Source organism: Trachymyrmex septentrionalis, unplaced genomic scaffold, assembly GCF_001594115.1.
Source record: "Trachymyrmex septentrionalis isolate Tsep2-gDNA-1 unplaced genomic scaffold, Tsep1.0 scaffold14, whole genome shotgun sequence".
Classification (NCBI taxonomy): domain Eukaryota; kingdom Metazoa; phylum Arthropoda; class Insecta; order Hymenoptera; family Formicidae; genus Trachymyrmex; species Trachymyrmex septentrionalis.
The window spans coordinates 82,790-96,581 of NW_017304543.1; the positions used below are offsets into that span (position 1 = coordinate 82,790).

The 13,792-nt window shown below is 23.9% G+C and overlaps 3 protein-coding genes across 3 annotated transcripts; all 3 read right to left on the bottom strand.

Annotated features, from left to right (window-relative positions):
- Positions 1–57: 57 nt before the first annotated feature.
- LOC108745499 lies at positions 58–1,411 on the bottom strand. Its single transcript, XM_018481676.1, has 4 exons — positions 1,352–1,411; positions 920–988; positions 733–822; positions 58–180 (listed from the first exon to the last, which is right to left on the bottom strand). Exons 1-4 carry the CDS (start codon positions 1,409–1,411, stop codon positions 58–60), a joined length of 342 nt encoding a protein of 113 aa, XP_018337178.1.
- A 74-nt stretch (positions 1,412–1,485) lies between these two features.
- LOC108745498 (putative gustatory receptor 28b) lies at positions 1,486–7,518 on the bottom strand. Its single transcript, XM_018481675.1, has 5 exons — positions 7,463–7,518; positions 6,093–6,336; positions 5,652–5,720; positions 5,042–5,131; positions 1,486–1,515 (listed from the first exon to the last, which is right to left on the bottom strand). Exons 1-5 carry the CDS (start codon positions 7,516–7,518, stop codon positions 1,486–1,488), a joined length of 489 nt encoding a protein of 162 aa, XP_018337177.1.
- A 3,117-nt stretch (positions 7,519–10,635) lies between these two features.
- LOC108745506 (putative gustatory receptor 28b) lies at positions 10,636–12,987 on the bottom strand. Its single transcript, XM_018481680.1, has 5 exons — positions 12,932–12,987; positions 12,341–12,587; positions 11,979–12,047; positions 10,916–11,005; positions 10,636–10,713 (listed from the first exon to the last, which is right to left on the bottom strand). Exons 1-5 carry the CDS (start codon positions 12,985–12,987, stop codon positions 10,636–10,638), a joined length of 540 nt encoding a protein of 179 aa, XP_018337182.1.
- Positions 12,988–13,792: the final 805 nt, after the last annotated feature.

Here is a 13,792-nt window from a genome sequence, read left to right on the forward strand (position 1 = left end):
AATTGTAAAAGTAATATATATTATAGAAGATATATATTATAACTGTATATTTCTTTTCTATATAACAACATCTCTTTCAAAACATGTTTCATTAATTCCTTCAGTTTTTGATATTTGAGTCATAGGAGAAGTATCCATTTGCAATACAAAAATAATAACGGTAAGAACCCATATAAAGAACTAGAAGAAAAAAAACCAATTATATAATAAATATCGTCACTTTAATTTATTTATTTATTTATTTTAACTATAGATTATTATTACATGGAAAGAACAGTTTTGCAAAGTATCTGAAAATTTAATCAGGTACTAATCTAAAAATAATTTTATTGCATTGTCAGAATAATTATGTAGAATGCTAAAGCTGATGGCTAGAATAATAGAATTTTTTCCTCACATAATTATTTTGATGGTCAACAAAATTATTTATCCAGATTGAAACGTTTCGAGGGATAAATGTCATTATTATATAAACTAAGGTTTAATTATATTATTATTTCTCTACGTTCTTCAATCAGCAGTAACTCTCTCAAAAGCATTTTATTTATTATTTATTAATTAATTCATTAAATTTATAAATTAAATAATTAAAACTGTTAATATTTAAATTTAAAACTATTTTTTTTAACTATTCTGTATCGACCTCGATTTTTAGATATTTCAGCAAAATCATTCTCTTTCCAATTAGTTAAATATATTATTAGTTTAATATAAATAATATTAAAGACTAACCTTATTAATGAATTTGTGGCCAAAGTGAAATATGCCCTTTATGCCAAATTCCAATGGCCGAAATGATATTTGCAAAAGAAACTGATAAATCTATAATATAATATAATTCTTGCCTAAAGTTACATACTTATATGAAGCTATTTGAAAATTATTTACAATTAAGAAAATATTAAAAAATTTATTTTACCTCTTTACGTGATTCCGTAAACCGTATGAGATTTGTTAATTTATGTGTCAAGACTTTAGTTTTTTGCACCTGAAATAATATAAAGTTAATTATATTATTTATAATTTTGACATTTATAATAATTGTATGACTTTCAATAGTAATATAGAATATAAACATCTATATGATTAAACTTGTAATTTTTTTATGAAGAAGTGAGATTATTTAATCTTTTATTCTAATATCTAAGAAAATGTTCATCTTTATAGTATTTATTCTTTTTATATATACCAATTATTATTTATATTTGCTAAAGAAGTTTTGATGTCATCTTAAAGGAAGAGAAAGAGAGAGAGGAAAGGGGGAGAGAGAGAAAGAGAGAGAAATTATATTATAACTTCTACTTATAAGGATATTTTCCCTTTATAATGTAGTATGCAAAAATTAGCTTACCTTGGCACTAACATTTTCGCAAATATAATTCAGTGATATGAATTTTGTTAAAAATACCATGCACCATATGTCGTTAGTAAGAATAAGTTTTAGTTTAGCTGAATTGTTCTCATATATATATGTTAAGCACAGTATCATATGGTATTGGGCAAAAAATGTTGTGACTAAAATAAAGAAACAAGATATCATCTGCAATGTTAATTGTGTCCCGAATAAATCGTTTATGTCACGAGCTATTCGACAGAGTTCCAAATGAAGATGCCTAAAACGACATTATATTAATAAATAAATATATCTTATTATAAATTTATATTTATCAGATTTGTTATTACTTTATACTTTATGTATTTTATGTGCGCGTGAAGAATTTGTCAAAATTCTAATTTGGAATAAATCAGCGACTATTGTGTTTTGATTTCTAATTCTAAAGTATATGAAAATTAAGAAAAATTAAATAATAATTTAAATAAGTAGATACTAATTTATATTAGTGTAATTAATCATAAAGTTCTTATTTACTCAGATTAGACAGCGTTGCACAAATAATAGTAAATTTTATTTTAATTGTTACTGCAAAAATATATAGAATGTAATGTATTATCTAATTAATATTTATTCGTACATCATGTAAATTATAATTAGAAATTTAATAGATTATTATAAATAAATGCGAAATTATCATTTATTAGACAGATAAATGATAATATACTTATACGTGTAGTTAATATAATAATTTTCTCTTTTCACGAAATATGTCACTTTCTTAATTATTATTGTGTCACTTTAGTGATTAATTTACATTATGGTCCATATTACACGCTTGCGATTCTCTGAATTACAGACATAATGGCGAATAACGAGAGACTTTTTCCACTTGCATCTCAGCCCACACTCTTCTGTCTCTGACAGTTGTTCAATATAGGCATTTATTTTATCCAATCTGGTACCGATACATCTGTGATTTTTTGTTTTTAAAAAATATTTAAAAAGATATCTTTAAATATTATATTTACATACGCAATAGTTAAATAAAATATTTATCGAATTCTTTTCTTTTACTTAAATTAGAATTTTATAAATTTATATAATAAATAATAATCATAAATTTACGAATTTATATATCAATTGGAAAATTTTATTTTAACAGCAAATAATTGAACCTATATATGGCATCAACATAAAACAATTTAATAAATTTCGGGAGACACGGTAGTGTCTCGGCGCTAAAACAAGCGCAGCGATACTATATTCAAGATACATATATACACATTTAATATAATATTTTAACTTTCAATTTAAATATTTAATTTATAACAATTTTTGTAGATTTTAATTGGTCAGATTTAGTCCCATACGAATAATAGTTTAGTCAGAAGCTATGCATTTAGAGGTTTATTTCCATGTCCAGATCAGGGCGAAGAATAGTATGATATCTGATGAAATGAACTGCAACGTTCATGAATTTTAATAATGGATCTGTATACGGAAAGTTAACCAGCGAAACGCATAGCTTCTGTAAAGTACCTATGGAAGCCTCAAAAGTATTAACGTTTATTTTTACGCAGCTTCAATTATAATAGTTTTTATCAAGTAAAGTTTTTATCAAATACAGTTTACAAACCTTACAACAAATGCAAATATTATATTTCCAATAGTGCTAACATAAATAGGATATCCCATAATGAAACCAATAAACATGGCTTTTATATTGTTATGCTTTTCTATATTCCAAATAGAATCGGTAATAAATAATATAAGAATCACTATAAAATATATAATTAACGTCAATTTTATCAAGTTTTGAATTGTGTGATATTCCTTGGGTGTTCCAAGTTTTTCTAATGTATCATCCACGAGACTAAGTTTTTTTATACATATGTGGATTTTCTGAAGACAAGAAAATATATAAATTGTATCATTTTTAGAAAAATATGCAAAAAACATATATGTATACGTAAAGGAATATATACATATGTATAACACATAACAGTAATAAAACAAATGGTAATAAAACAATAACTTTGATAAAAACCTTAAAAAAACTTTTATATTATATAACGCAAAATAAATTGAATATAAAATTGTTTAATTTTGTAAAAGTTCTTAAAAAATTAATATTTTTAAATAAAAATTTTTTGAAGGAACATAAGAATTTATTCTACGTGAATGTAAAAATAGATTTGCTTAATTAATTAATTTTTAATTAAATTTGACTATAATAAAAGTAATTCCAAAATAGCAATGTAATATTATTGTGTATTATCTGTTTCGCTTTAGATTAGATGTTAGAACAATGATGTAACATTTATAAAGAAAAGATATACCTGGTGTTTGAGAACGGTGATGGTTACAGATATTAGCGTCACAAAAATATTTATTTGTGTTGAGTAATAAGACAAGTGGTTATTAAATATATGTTTTGGCGTAAAAGCATACATCATAACATCAAACGCATATTTATAGAGACTCCACACAATTGTTACATAAAAAACACTTAAGCGAAATTTCCAATAATTGAGAGGATATCTAAGATTTCCGGAACCAAGGAGAAAAGCAATAAAGGACAGAGGTCTAAAAGCTTTTTGTATAGTATCAACCATGATCGTAACTGTTGCAAGAACTAACTATTACATGAATGCCAAGTTGAGAGTCATGTAATATATAAAAGAATATTCATCACGATTATTTGATTAGATCAACTCATTACAATGTCGTTAAACCATTAAACAATATCATATGTACATAAATATATATGTATATATAATGTATGTATGTACATAATTAGGATGAGAATCAATATTTCTAAAAAGAATGATTATTATTACAATCATTACAAAGAATGTTTATTACAATCATTTTTAAACTATATATTGTTATTCACATATGTCATATGTATAATGTAAATGTTTATATACATCTATACAATATATATACACATATATGTATTTAATAAACAAATTTTCTCTCCGATGACCTTTAAATTATATTCGTAAAAAGTAAATTTCTTATTGTATTAATAATTTATATTATTTGAAAAAGAAAGTTATTATTAGCTAATTTATTATTATACAATTTACCTTTTTTAAATTATTGTCATTTGATTTTTTAAAAGTTTTACTACGGTAAAGAGAAAGCAAAATTATAGACAAAATTATAGACAAAATAAAATTAATAAAATTTTAATCAATTTTATTAATCAAGTTATTTATATAATCATAAAATATTTTTAATAAATTTAATGTATACATTTTAATATGTTTGAAAAATTTTTATTCAACCTGAACATTAATACACATAACATTTATAAAGAATAGTACTTTTTTTTAAAGCACTTATAAACTATTTCGTAAACTTTTACTCCTTGAAATAGTAGTATTTTAATGGAAGATTTATCTAACGTGTTCAAATTTTTTATTTTACGTATCACTTTGTTGCGCAGATTATATTACGGTTGTATTCATTTGTATTAGTATAACAACATATGTCGTGACCGTGGTACAAAACTAAAAAAAATATCGATGATTTTTTTCTTTTTTTTTATTTTCAAATGTCATATAATTACATTAAATAATGTAATATCATATTCTAATTTTTTATATACAATTATATTAAAAATATTATTATTAGGAATAAATAATAAATATTATTTCATTTAATTGATTAAGTTAAACAAATATATAAATAGCATACCTTGCCAGTAAGTGAATTATCAATTGAAAAGAAACCACAAGCAGAAAAGTTTAATGAATTAAGCATTATTTGTTGTGTAAATTGATGAATCTGCAAACACATTTTTGCATTCTTATTATTATATGCCTAATTATTATAATTATATATTACCCAAGTTATGAATGTAAATATTAATTTTATACAAATTTGCAATTTATATATGAAATAAATTAGTTTCTGTATATAAAGATTAATAATGTTTTATGTTATAAAGGAAAAGATCTAATTTGATTTATATAAAGATGGGATTACATGATGCTCAATTTCTTGAATAATAAGCATTCATGCATACATGCACACAAGCAATGCTGCTATGCTTGCTTTGATCCATACAGTCTGACATTTGACAAATAACTACAAAGTTAGTAATTTTTTTTTTATTGATGCATGCAAGAAAATAAACTATATGAAGTAATCCATAATAAATATAAAAATTATGTATATGCAGCATGTGGCGCTCAATGCATGAACGAATTCTAGTATACATCAAAGCAGGCATGACTGTATCATTCAAGAAATCGAATATTTTGTGATTCCATCTTAATTATTAATAATACATAAACAGACTTACCTCTTCTCTCATATCATTATCGATAATAGATCCTTCAAAGGATTGTAGAATTTCACTTGTTTTACATGCCTGAAATGAATATTTGTGTATACAATGTGAATTTAATATGATTTAATATGATTTAATAGTTAGAGAAATAAATTAAATACTATGTGTGCGATGCGTGTTATATATTTACAAAGAATTAAAATATTATTTATATATATTTATGTGTATTTAAAAGATACTCTGAGTATACAATTTATATATAAAAAATAAATTCTGTAATATTCTCTCTCTCTCTCTCTCTCTCTCTCTCTCTCTCTCTCTCTCTCGCACAAACTTGATATATATTTAACTATGAATAACTACATTCTAAACTTATTTGTAACTTATTTGTAAATTTGTAAACTTATTTGTAATTGTGCACCTTAATTTTATCGCAAAAAATATTTTTTTTACCTCGGTTGACGCACTCGTGCAAAGCCAATTTATTAATATAATTTTAAGTAAATAAATGCTTCCCCATATTGCCATGGCAATAATCTTTTCATTATTGGCCGTTATATGACCAGAAAAAACACAATATAAATAATAAGCATTCGATGTTACTACTGTAAAATGGACTGTCAATTCGAATAGAAATTGCACACAATAATCAGAATTAATTTGTCTTCCTATTCTTGTAATTTCCAAATGTAAATGTCTTTAACAGAAAAATATTAATTAGTGATTATTTATTAAATATAATATTAAAATCTTTTTGAATATTCGTGCATGCGTCGCGCATGCATACGTGTGTGCGTGCATGCGTACGGGTGTGGGTATGTAAGGGAGAATGTATAAACAATATAATATATTATAGGACCGTATATATAATAACACAAACTATAGAAATCAAAGCCTTAAAAACGATCTAGCTGAATCTTAATGCTTGTATGATTCTTATGTGAAGTTATTATTATATTACGTATGTGTGATATTACTGCGGTAGTTTAGTGGAATTTTCAACACCGAAAAATCATTTCAGCGCGCGTTTCTACATACGTATATTATATTCACATGTATATATATTCACATGTATATATATTCACACAAGAATTATATAAGCATTAAGATCCAGCAATTTGATTTCTATAGTTTGTGTTAGAATGTACAAAGTAGTTCTTAAACTGTAAAAACTGTTGCAAAAATTATTATGTTTCACACTAAAACATTGTAAGTGCAAAAATCATGAAGATGTGTTTTAGCTCATAAATAGATTATAACTTTAAAATACTCTGTCCTATCACGTATAGTTTGGCGTAAAATGTGCTGCTATAAGTGGTGAAAAATGGATAGTGAAAATCGAAACATATTGTAAATCCATAATGTGATTAGCATTTTTATTTAGACTTACAATAATTTGACTTGTATTTTTACTTTGAAATATTATTTTTACTTTGACTTACATTGAAATTTTAACAACTTTTAATATAATTTTTTAAAATTAAAATTACTTAATTAAAATTTTTTGCAAAAAATACTTTCATTTTTAGTTATTGCGATAATTCTTTTAGAATTTTAAGCTAACAGTTTTCAAGAAAATAAGTTTTTCTTTCTCCCGAAAAATTAAAAAATTAAAAATTATAATGTTTTGCTTTGGCACGTCTTATATGTATTATATTTTTTAATTTAATAAATGTTATCAATAAATATTATGCGATAAAATGCAACTATGTTTTAAAGTATTATATATTTAATCATTATTACAAGATTTATTTATATAATTGTTATTATATACTAATGGAAACTTCATAATATATAGGAGCAAGAATAATTATTGATCTTACCTTAAAGTCTGCATGAGATGCATTATATTTTCTTTGTGATTTTTATAATTTACCATGACAAATGCAATAGACGTATTTTCATGCTGATTATGAATCTTGAAAGTATTTGATTCATTTATACAGAACACTATATTATTGATTAGAGTATTTGTCTGCTGAAATTTGGTTTGGACGCATCTATTGTAATTTTAATCAGTGCGTAAGTACGTAAATAGAAGCGTGTTACACTTGTCCAAACAATTTAAAAAGAAATATCTCATAATAACTACAATCGAACTAAATGTCTTAGAAATTAAAACAATTTTAATAGTTTTAATACTTCACATAAACTTCTCATAATACGTTTGAGTATTCTTTGAGAAACATATTACTTGCCTGATAAATGAGGCGAACGTGAGGTCTATTACAGAATTTATCATAATCGGAAAAATAAAACATATGCAACTATAAAAGGCAAACCAATATCCAACATTGATATACGTCCACATTATATGCAAGATGCATATTATTATCATGCCTGTTAGCCAGAGAGCCATAAGGAACAGAATATTGCGAAAATTTTTTTGATACTCTCTTTTTATACCCAATGCTTCTAAAGTATTGTCCACTATATTACTCCTTTTAATTATGATATTTATATTCTTAAAAAATTAAAATTTGTTAATAGAATTGTCAATTTGTTCGACAATACTTATTGTTACTACGTAAACAGAAGACATTATGATCAAAGAAAAAAATATATATGCGTGTAAACATAAGATGTTATGTCAAAGAAAAATATAAATGCGCGTAAACTTAATATTTCTATAATTCATAAAAGAATATAAAAGAGGAAGACTTTTATTATATATTCTTATATTAATTAAATATCGATATTTCTATAATTTGTTAATGCAATTTGTTCATATCTCTCATCGCCGCTTTTACATGAAACTTACATACCTCTGACTTCCACCAAAACAGAATTATAGCCAAGATGGCAACTAAGATGTTGATCCCCAAGACATAATGAAATATCATAAACTCATAATCAAACGCTTGCTGGAAGATATCAATTCCTTTGTAAAGTATAATAAAGTAACCAATCATTATTGAGATGACGTAGAAAATACTAAAAAAATATCGTGGACGATTTATCGGTATTTCGAATATTCCCATGCAAAATATACAGTTGAGCCATATAATAGGCATAACTGCCTGTTTCAAATTTCTCACACTTGACATTATTTTAAACCGTTCACTATCAATCTAAATCAATTTGTATAATTATTAACAAATATATATTGATATTAAATAATGCTATAATTAACATTTTGTAAATAAGCTTACGTTCTTTTTTAACTTTTATATAGTTTTACTGCGGTATCTTCATTGAAACGATAAATCATATAAACAATAAATATCGAATAACTGAAATGTACACTGAAAGTTGTTTAATTACGAGTATGACCGAATTATCGTAAAATGCGGAAAAAAAACGTGTTGCATCTGTTAAATGTTTTTAAAAACTAAATTTAACTTGAACAGGGTACTAATGCGTGTTAACCTTAATGAATTCTCTCATCAGCGAACAACTAATAGCTGATAAATAATCTCGCATGTTAATGTGATATCATCACCAGCCTTTGTAAGTCATGCAATTTCATTTATTACACGCATGTTTTATACCAGTAATATGTATTGTATAATACTTTCGATTACTTGTTTGGTTAGGCATAGCTTGCCTTTTCTCTTTACTAAAAAGGACGTTTGATATAGCGATAAGAAATAATTGCAATCTGTAGGCTCATCTCTGTCTCGACAATTTATTGTAACATATTTCTAATAAAATGATTATACATCTTTTGACCTAGTTTTTAATTAAGTGAAGTATAAATATAGATATTACTTGTTGAGTTATACTCATGGAACTTCTATTGATTGTATATGCATACAGTAAGAGTGTAAATTAAAAAATGTGATAATACGAAAAGTAACACTAAATTGGTCTACGTGCAAATAGATTGATTATCGAATAATTGTAAAACTACATTTTTTATAAAATGCAATCTTTCAAGACCAAATAACTATTCACGAATAATTATTCACAAGAGCAATAACTGTTTAATTGAACTGCCTCAATTAGTTGAACTGATCGATAATCAATACATTGTTTTTTAAATATTGTAGTATTGTAAATTATACTGTATTACAAGATTTTGGTTTTCGAACATCTGAATGATGATTCTTATTATGTACTTTTAGTTGTTGAAAAAGAATACAAGTTAAATATTTAGTAAGAATAAATATTAAAAAGTTACATTAACTATAAATTTTAAGAAATTAAGAAATTTACAATAATTTTTAAAATACTTTACAAATTTAAACAATTCATAAATTTTTTTTTACTTTATGAAATAAAATGCATTTAGATATTGAATCATCATTTAGATATTGAAAAACAGAAACCTTATAAATCAATAAATTTTTGACATTAAATATTGCAAATGCAAATAAATTTTATTATTTTACTATAACATCTAAAATTGTACATGAACAATAAAAAGGATTTTATATCATTATATAATATTTATTTTGTATATTATAAAGAAATATTTAATTTTCTTACATTAAATATATTACAAATTTGCATTGTTACATAAAACATTCATGGTGGAATTTTCAAAAATTTAAAAGAAAGAAATTTTTTGAGAAAAAAAGAAAACTGGTTGGTTCAATACATACATCACACTTAGACTACAGCTCTTCCTCTCTTACTAGATATGAAAAATATATTACTTAGAAAAAAAATTATATTTATTAATTGATTATTATACTACTCTACTTACCTTTTTGAATCATTGCAATTTGATTTATTAGAATTTTCAGCATTGCAAGAGAAAAAAGAGTAGAGTAAAATTATAAGAAAAATAAAATTAATAAAATTTTACTAATCAATTTACAATGTTAAAAAACAACAATGTTAAACATTTTAAATTAATTTATTATAGACATTTGAATATGTTTGAGAAAAATTTAATTTTAAATTAAATACATGACATTTATAAAATATAATACTTTATGTAAGCTCTTATTAACTTCTTCATAAACTTCTGTTTTTTGAAATACTATTAATAAAAAATTGTTTATCTAACATATTTGAAGTCTCATCCAGTTTCATCTTACATATTATTTTATCGTACGGATTGTATTACAGGTACGAAGTTTATTTGTATTAAAATAACCACATACGTTGTGACCGTGGCAAAAAACTGAAAAAATATATGCTTTCTTATCTTTCTATATGATTTCTTATCTTTTTCATTCTTTAATCTCATAATTACATAATGTAGCTTTTTTTACTTTAATTTGGTTATATATAATTATTATATACTAAAAACATTATTACTCAAAATAAATAAATAACAGAATCTTATTAAATTGATTAAATTAAATAAATAGTAAATTACATACCTTGCCAGTAAGAGAATTATTAATTGAAAAGAAACCAAAAGCGGTAAAGTTTAATGACCTAAGCATTATTTGTTGTGTAAATTGATGAATCTGTAAACACATTTTTGCATTCTTATTATATACCTAAATATCGTATATTTATATACGTCATATAGAAGAAAAGTTCGTGTACTGAATTTTTTAGCAATACTATAGGTTTCTATGGTGGCGTGTAGTAGTAAGTAAAATCTAACGAATACATTTAGTGCAATTTTGATCAACGATTGTAGCTTTTTGTGTTAATAATTGTAGAAATAATTTTTTGCACCATCGCGGAATGGGGCATGATATTTTGACAATAAGGAAAATCAAATTTCTTGTAAAACTTGAAAAGAATTGGCTAGAAATTTATATTCAGACTATTTGTAGCATTTCATAAATTTCTGGTTCATTCTTTCTGAGTTTCACAAAAAAACCTCTCAGGATATCATCTAATCATGGAATAAATCAAAATAAATTCCAATTAGAATTATTCTATTTTACTTACAAAACACTTAAAAAACTAGAAAATAATTGAATAATTCCAATCAAAATCCATTCCAAATAATTCCAAATAATATGTACTGTTTTTGTTAAAAATCACATTTCATTTGACGGTGCTAAAAAAACTATTTTCAACAATTATTGATACAAAAAAATTACATGTGCAATCATCAATGATAATATTATACTGAATATATTCGTTAGACTTCCTAGAACACGCTATACCATCGTCGTAGAAATCTGCAGTGTTATTATGTTAGCAGAAAAAATTCAGTGCATAACTTTTTTGTCCACACCACGTAATTATCTAAATTATGTTATGTAGTATATTAAACTTTATTTACAATTATACAAATCTGTGATTTATATCTGAAATGAATTAATTTTGTATATAAATATTAATAATATTTTACGTTATTAAAAAAACTCTAATTTAATTTATAATTTATATATATAATTATTTACTATTATTTATATATATAATTTATATATATAATTTATAATTTATATATAATTATCAATATTACATGAACAGACTTACCTCTTCTCTCATATCATCATCGATAATAGACGCTTCAAAGGATTGTATAATTTCACCGGTTTTATATGCCTGAAATAAATATTAATGCACGATGCGAATTTAATGTAAAGTCATAAATAAATCGGACAGTACGATATAAGCGTTATACATATTTACATATTTATATATTTATATACATATTTTCATAGAGAATTATTATGCTCATATATATACATATAAGTATTTAAGAGATACACTGAGTATATAGAATTAATATGTATATAAAAAATAATTTATGTAATATTCTTAAATATAATATGTTTAATTTAATTCAAAATAATGCATATATTGTATATGTTATTTTTAAAAATAGTTTTTTATACCTCGGATGATACACTTGTGCAAAGTCCATTTACTAATATAATTTTAATTGAATATATGGACGCCCATATTGCCAAGGCAATAATTTTTTCATTATTGACCATGCGTAATTGGCCAGAATATGTAAGATATAAACAATAAATACTCGATGTCACTATTGTGAAATGAACCGCTAATTCGAGTAAAAGTTGCAGACAATAAATATTATTTACTTGTCGTCCTGTTTTTGTAATTTCTAGATGTAAATGTCTTTAACAAAAAATATCAATTAATTAATGATTATTTAATTAATAAACTTCGAATTTTTAAATACTAAGTTATTTAAATAATTTACATAAGCTACACGTATTGTGTGTGCGTTTTATGTGAGAAATTAAAACAAAGAAAAAAGATGTATAAAATAGGCTTAATTTTTAGTAGAAATATTTATACATTTGTTATTAATTTAATAGACATCATAAAGAAATACGTAAGAAACAAATAATTGTTAAAGTATATTAATCATTTTTATTAGATTTTTTAAGATGTTTTTTTAATTATCATAGAGCAAACTGATCAAAATTAATAGAAACGAGAATTATCATTGATCTTACCTTAGCGTCCGAATGAGATGTATTATTTTGTCTTTATGGATTTTATAATTTACCATTATAAATGTAATAGATGTATTTTCATGTTTATTACGAATCTTTAAGGCATGTGATTTATTTGCACAGAGCATTACATCGTTGATTAGAATATTTGTCTTTTGAAATCTGGTTTGAATACATCTGCCGCATTGCAATTTTAATCAGTACTCAAATATATAAAAAGAGTAGTGTTATTATATTTATTTTTCATTGCAAACAATTTAAAAAAACGTTATTATGATCAATAAATATGGAAATTGGAAATCAATAAGAAAAATCAATTTTTACAAGATGTGTTAGTAATTTTTAAAGAAATATATTACTTGCCTGATAAGCGAAGCGAAAGTAAGCTCTACTACAGAATTTATCATAACTGGAAAACAGATGCATATGCAACTATAAAGAGCAATCCAGCATCCAGTATCATGATAAAGCCATATTATGTACAAGATGTTTACTGTTATTGTGCACACAGACCAGATAGCCACAAAATTTAAAATGTTACGGGAGGTTTTCTCATATTCTATTTTTATGCCCAGTGTATTTAAAGTATGGTCTGCTATACCATTGCTCTTAATTATGTTGTTCACATTCTTTAAATGTCGAGATTTATTAATAGATTAGTAAATTTGTTTAATAATAATTATTTGAAAACATAAAACGTCATGATGTTAAGAGAAAAAATCTATGCGCTTAAATGTATTACTTAACGTTGTCTTATATTTACAAAAAGGATGTAACAAAAAAAATTCTTTATTAACATATTTTGAAATTAGCTAAACGATGTATCTGTAACTCCATTAGTAATCTTTCCATAATTTTTGT

What these genes read in the sequence shown, in the direction of transcription:
- LOC108745499 (XM_018481676.1), bottom strand. Translation starts at nt 1,411, where the DNA reads ATGGTATTTTTAACAAAATTCATATCACTGAATTATATTTGCGAAAAT. An exon ending in GCGAAAATGTTAGTGCCAAG is followed by an intron (nt 989 to 1,351) that starts GTAAGCTAATTT and finishes ATATTATTTCAG; the next exon opens with GTGCAAAAAACTAAAGTCTT. An exon ending in TTACGGAATCACGTAAAGAG is followed by an intron (nt 823 to 919) that starts GTAAAATAAATT and finishes ATTATATTATAG; the next exon opens with ATTTATCAGTTTCTTTTGCA.
- LOC108745498 (XM_018481675.1), bottom strand. Translation starts at nt 7,518, where the DNA reads ATGGTAAATTATAAAAATCACAAAGAAAATATAATGCATCTCATGCAG. An exon ending in CATCTCATGCAGACTTTAAG is followed by an intron (nt 6,337 to 7,462) that starts GTAAGATCAATA and finishes TTTCTGTTAAAG; the next exon opens with ACATTTACATTTGGAAATTA. An exon ending in GCACGAGTGCGTCAACCGAG is followed by an intron (nt 5,721 to 6,092) that starts GTAAAAAAAATA and finishes TATTCATTTCAG; the next exon opens with GCATGTAAAACAAGTGAAAT.
- LOC108745506 (XM_018481680.1), bottom strand. Translation starts at nt 12,987, where the DNA reads ATGGTAAATTATAAAATCCATAAAGACAAAATAATACATCTCATTCGG. An exon ending in CATCTCATTCGGACGCTAAG is followed by an intron (nt 12,588 to 12,931) that starts GTAAGATCAATG and finishes TTTTTGTTAAAG; the next exon opens with ACATTTACATCTAGAAATTA. An exon ending in GCACAAGTGTATCATCCGAG is followed by an intron (nt 12,048 to 12,340) that starts GTATAAAAAACT and finishes TATTTATTTCAG; the next exon opens with GCATATAAAACCGGTGAAAT.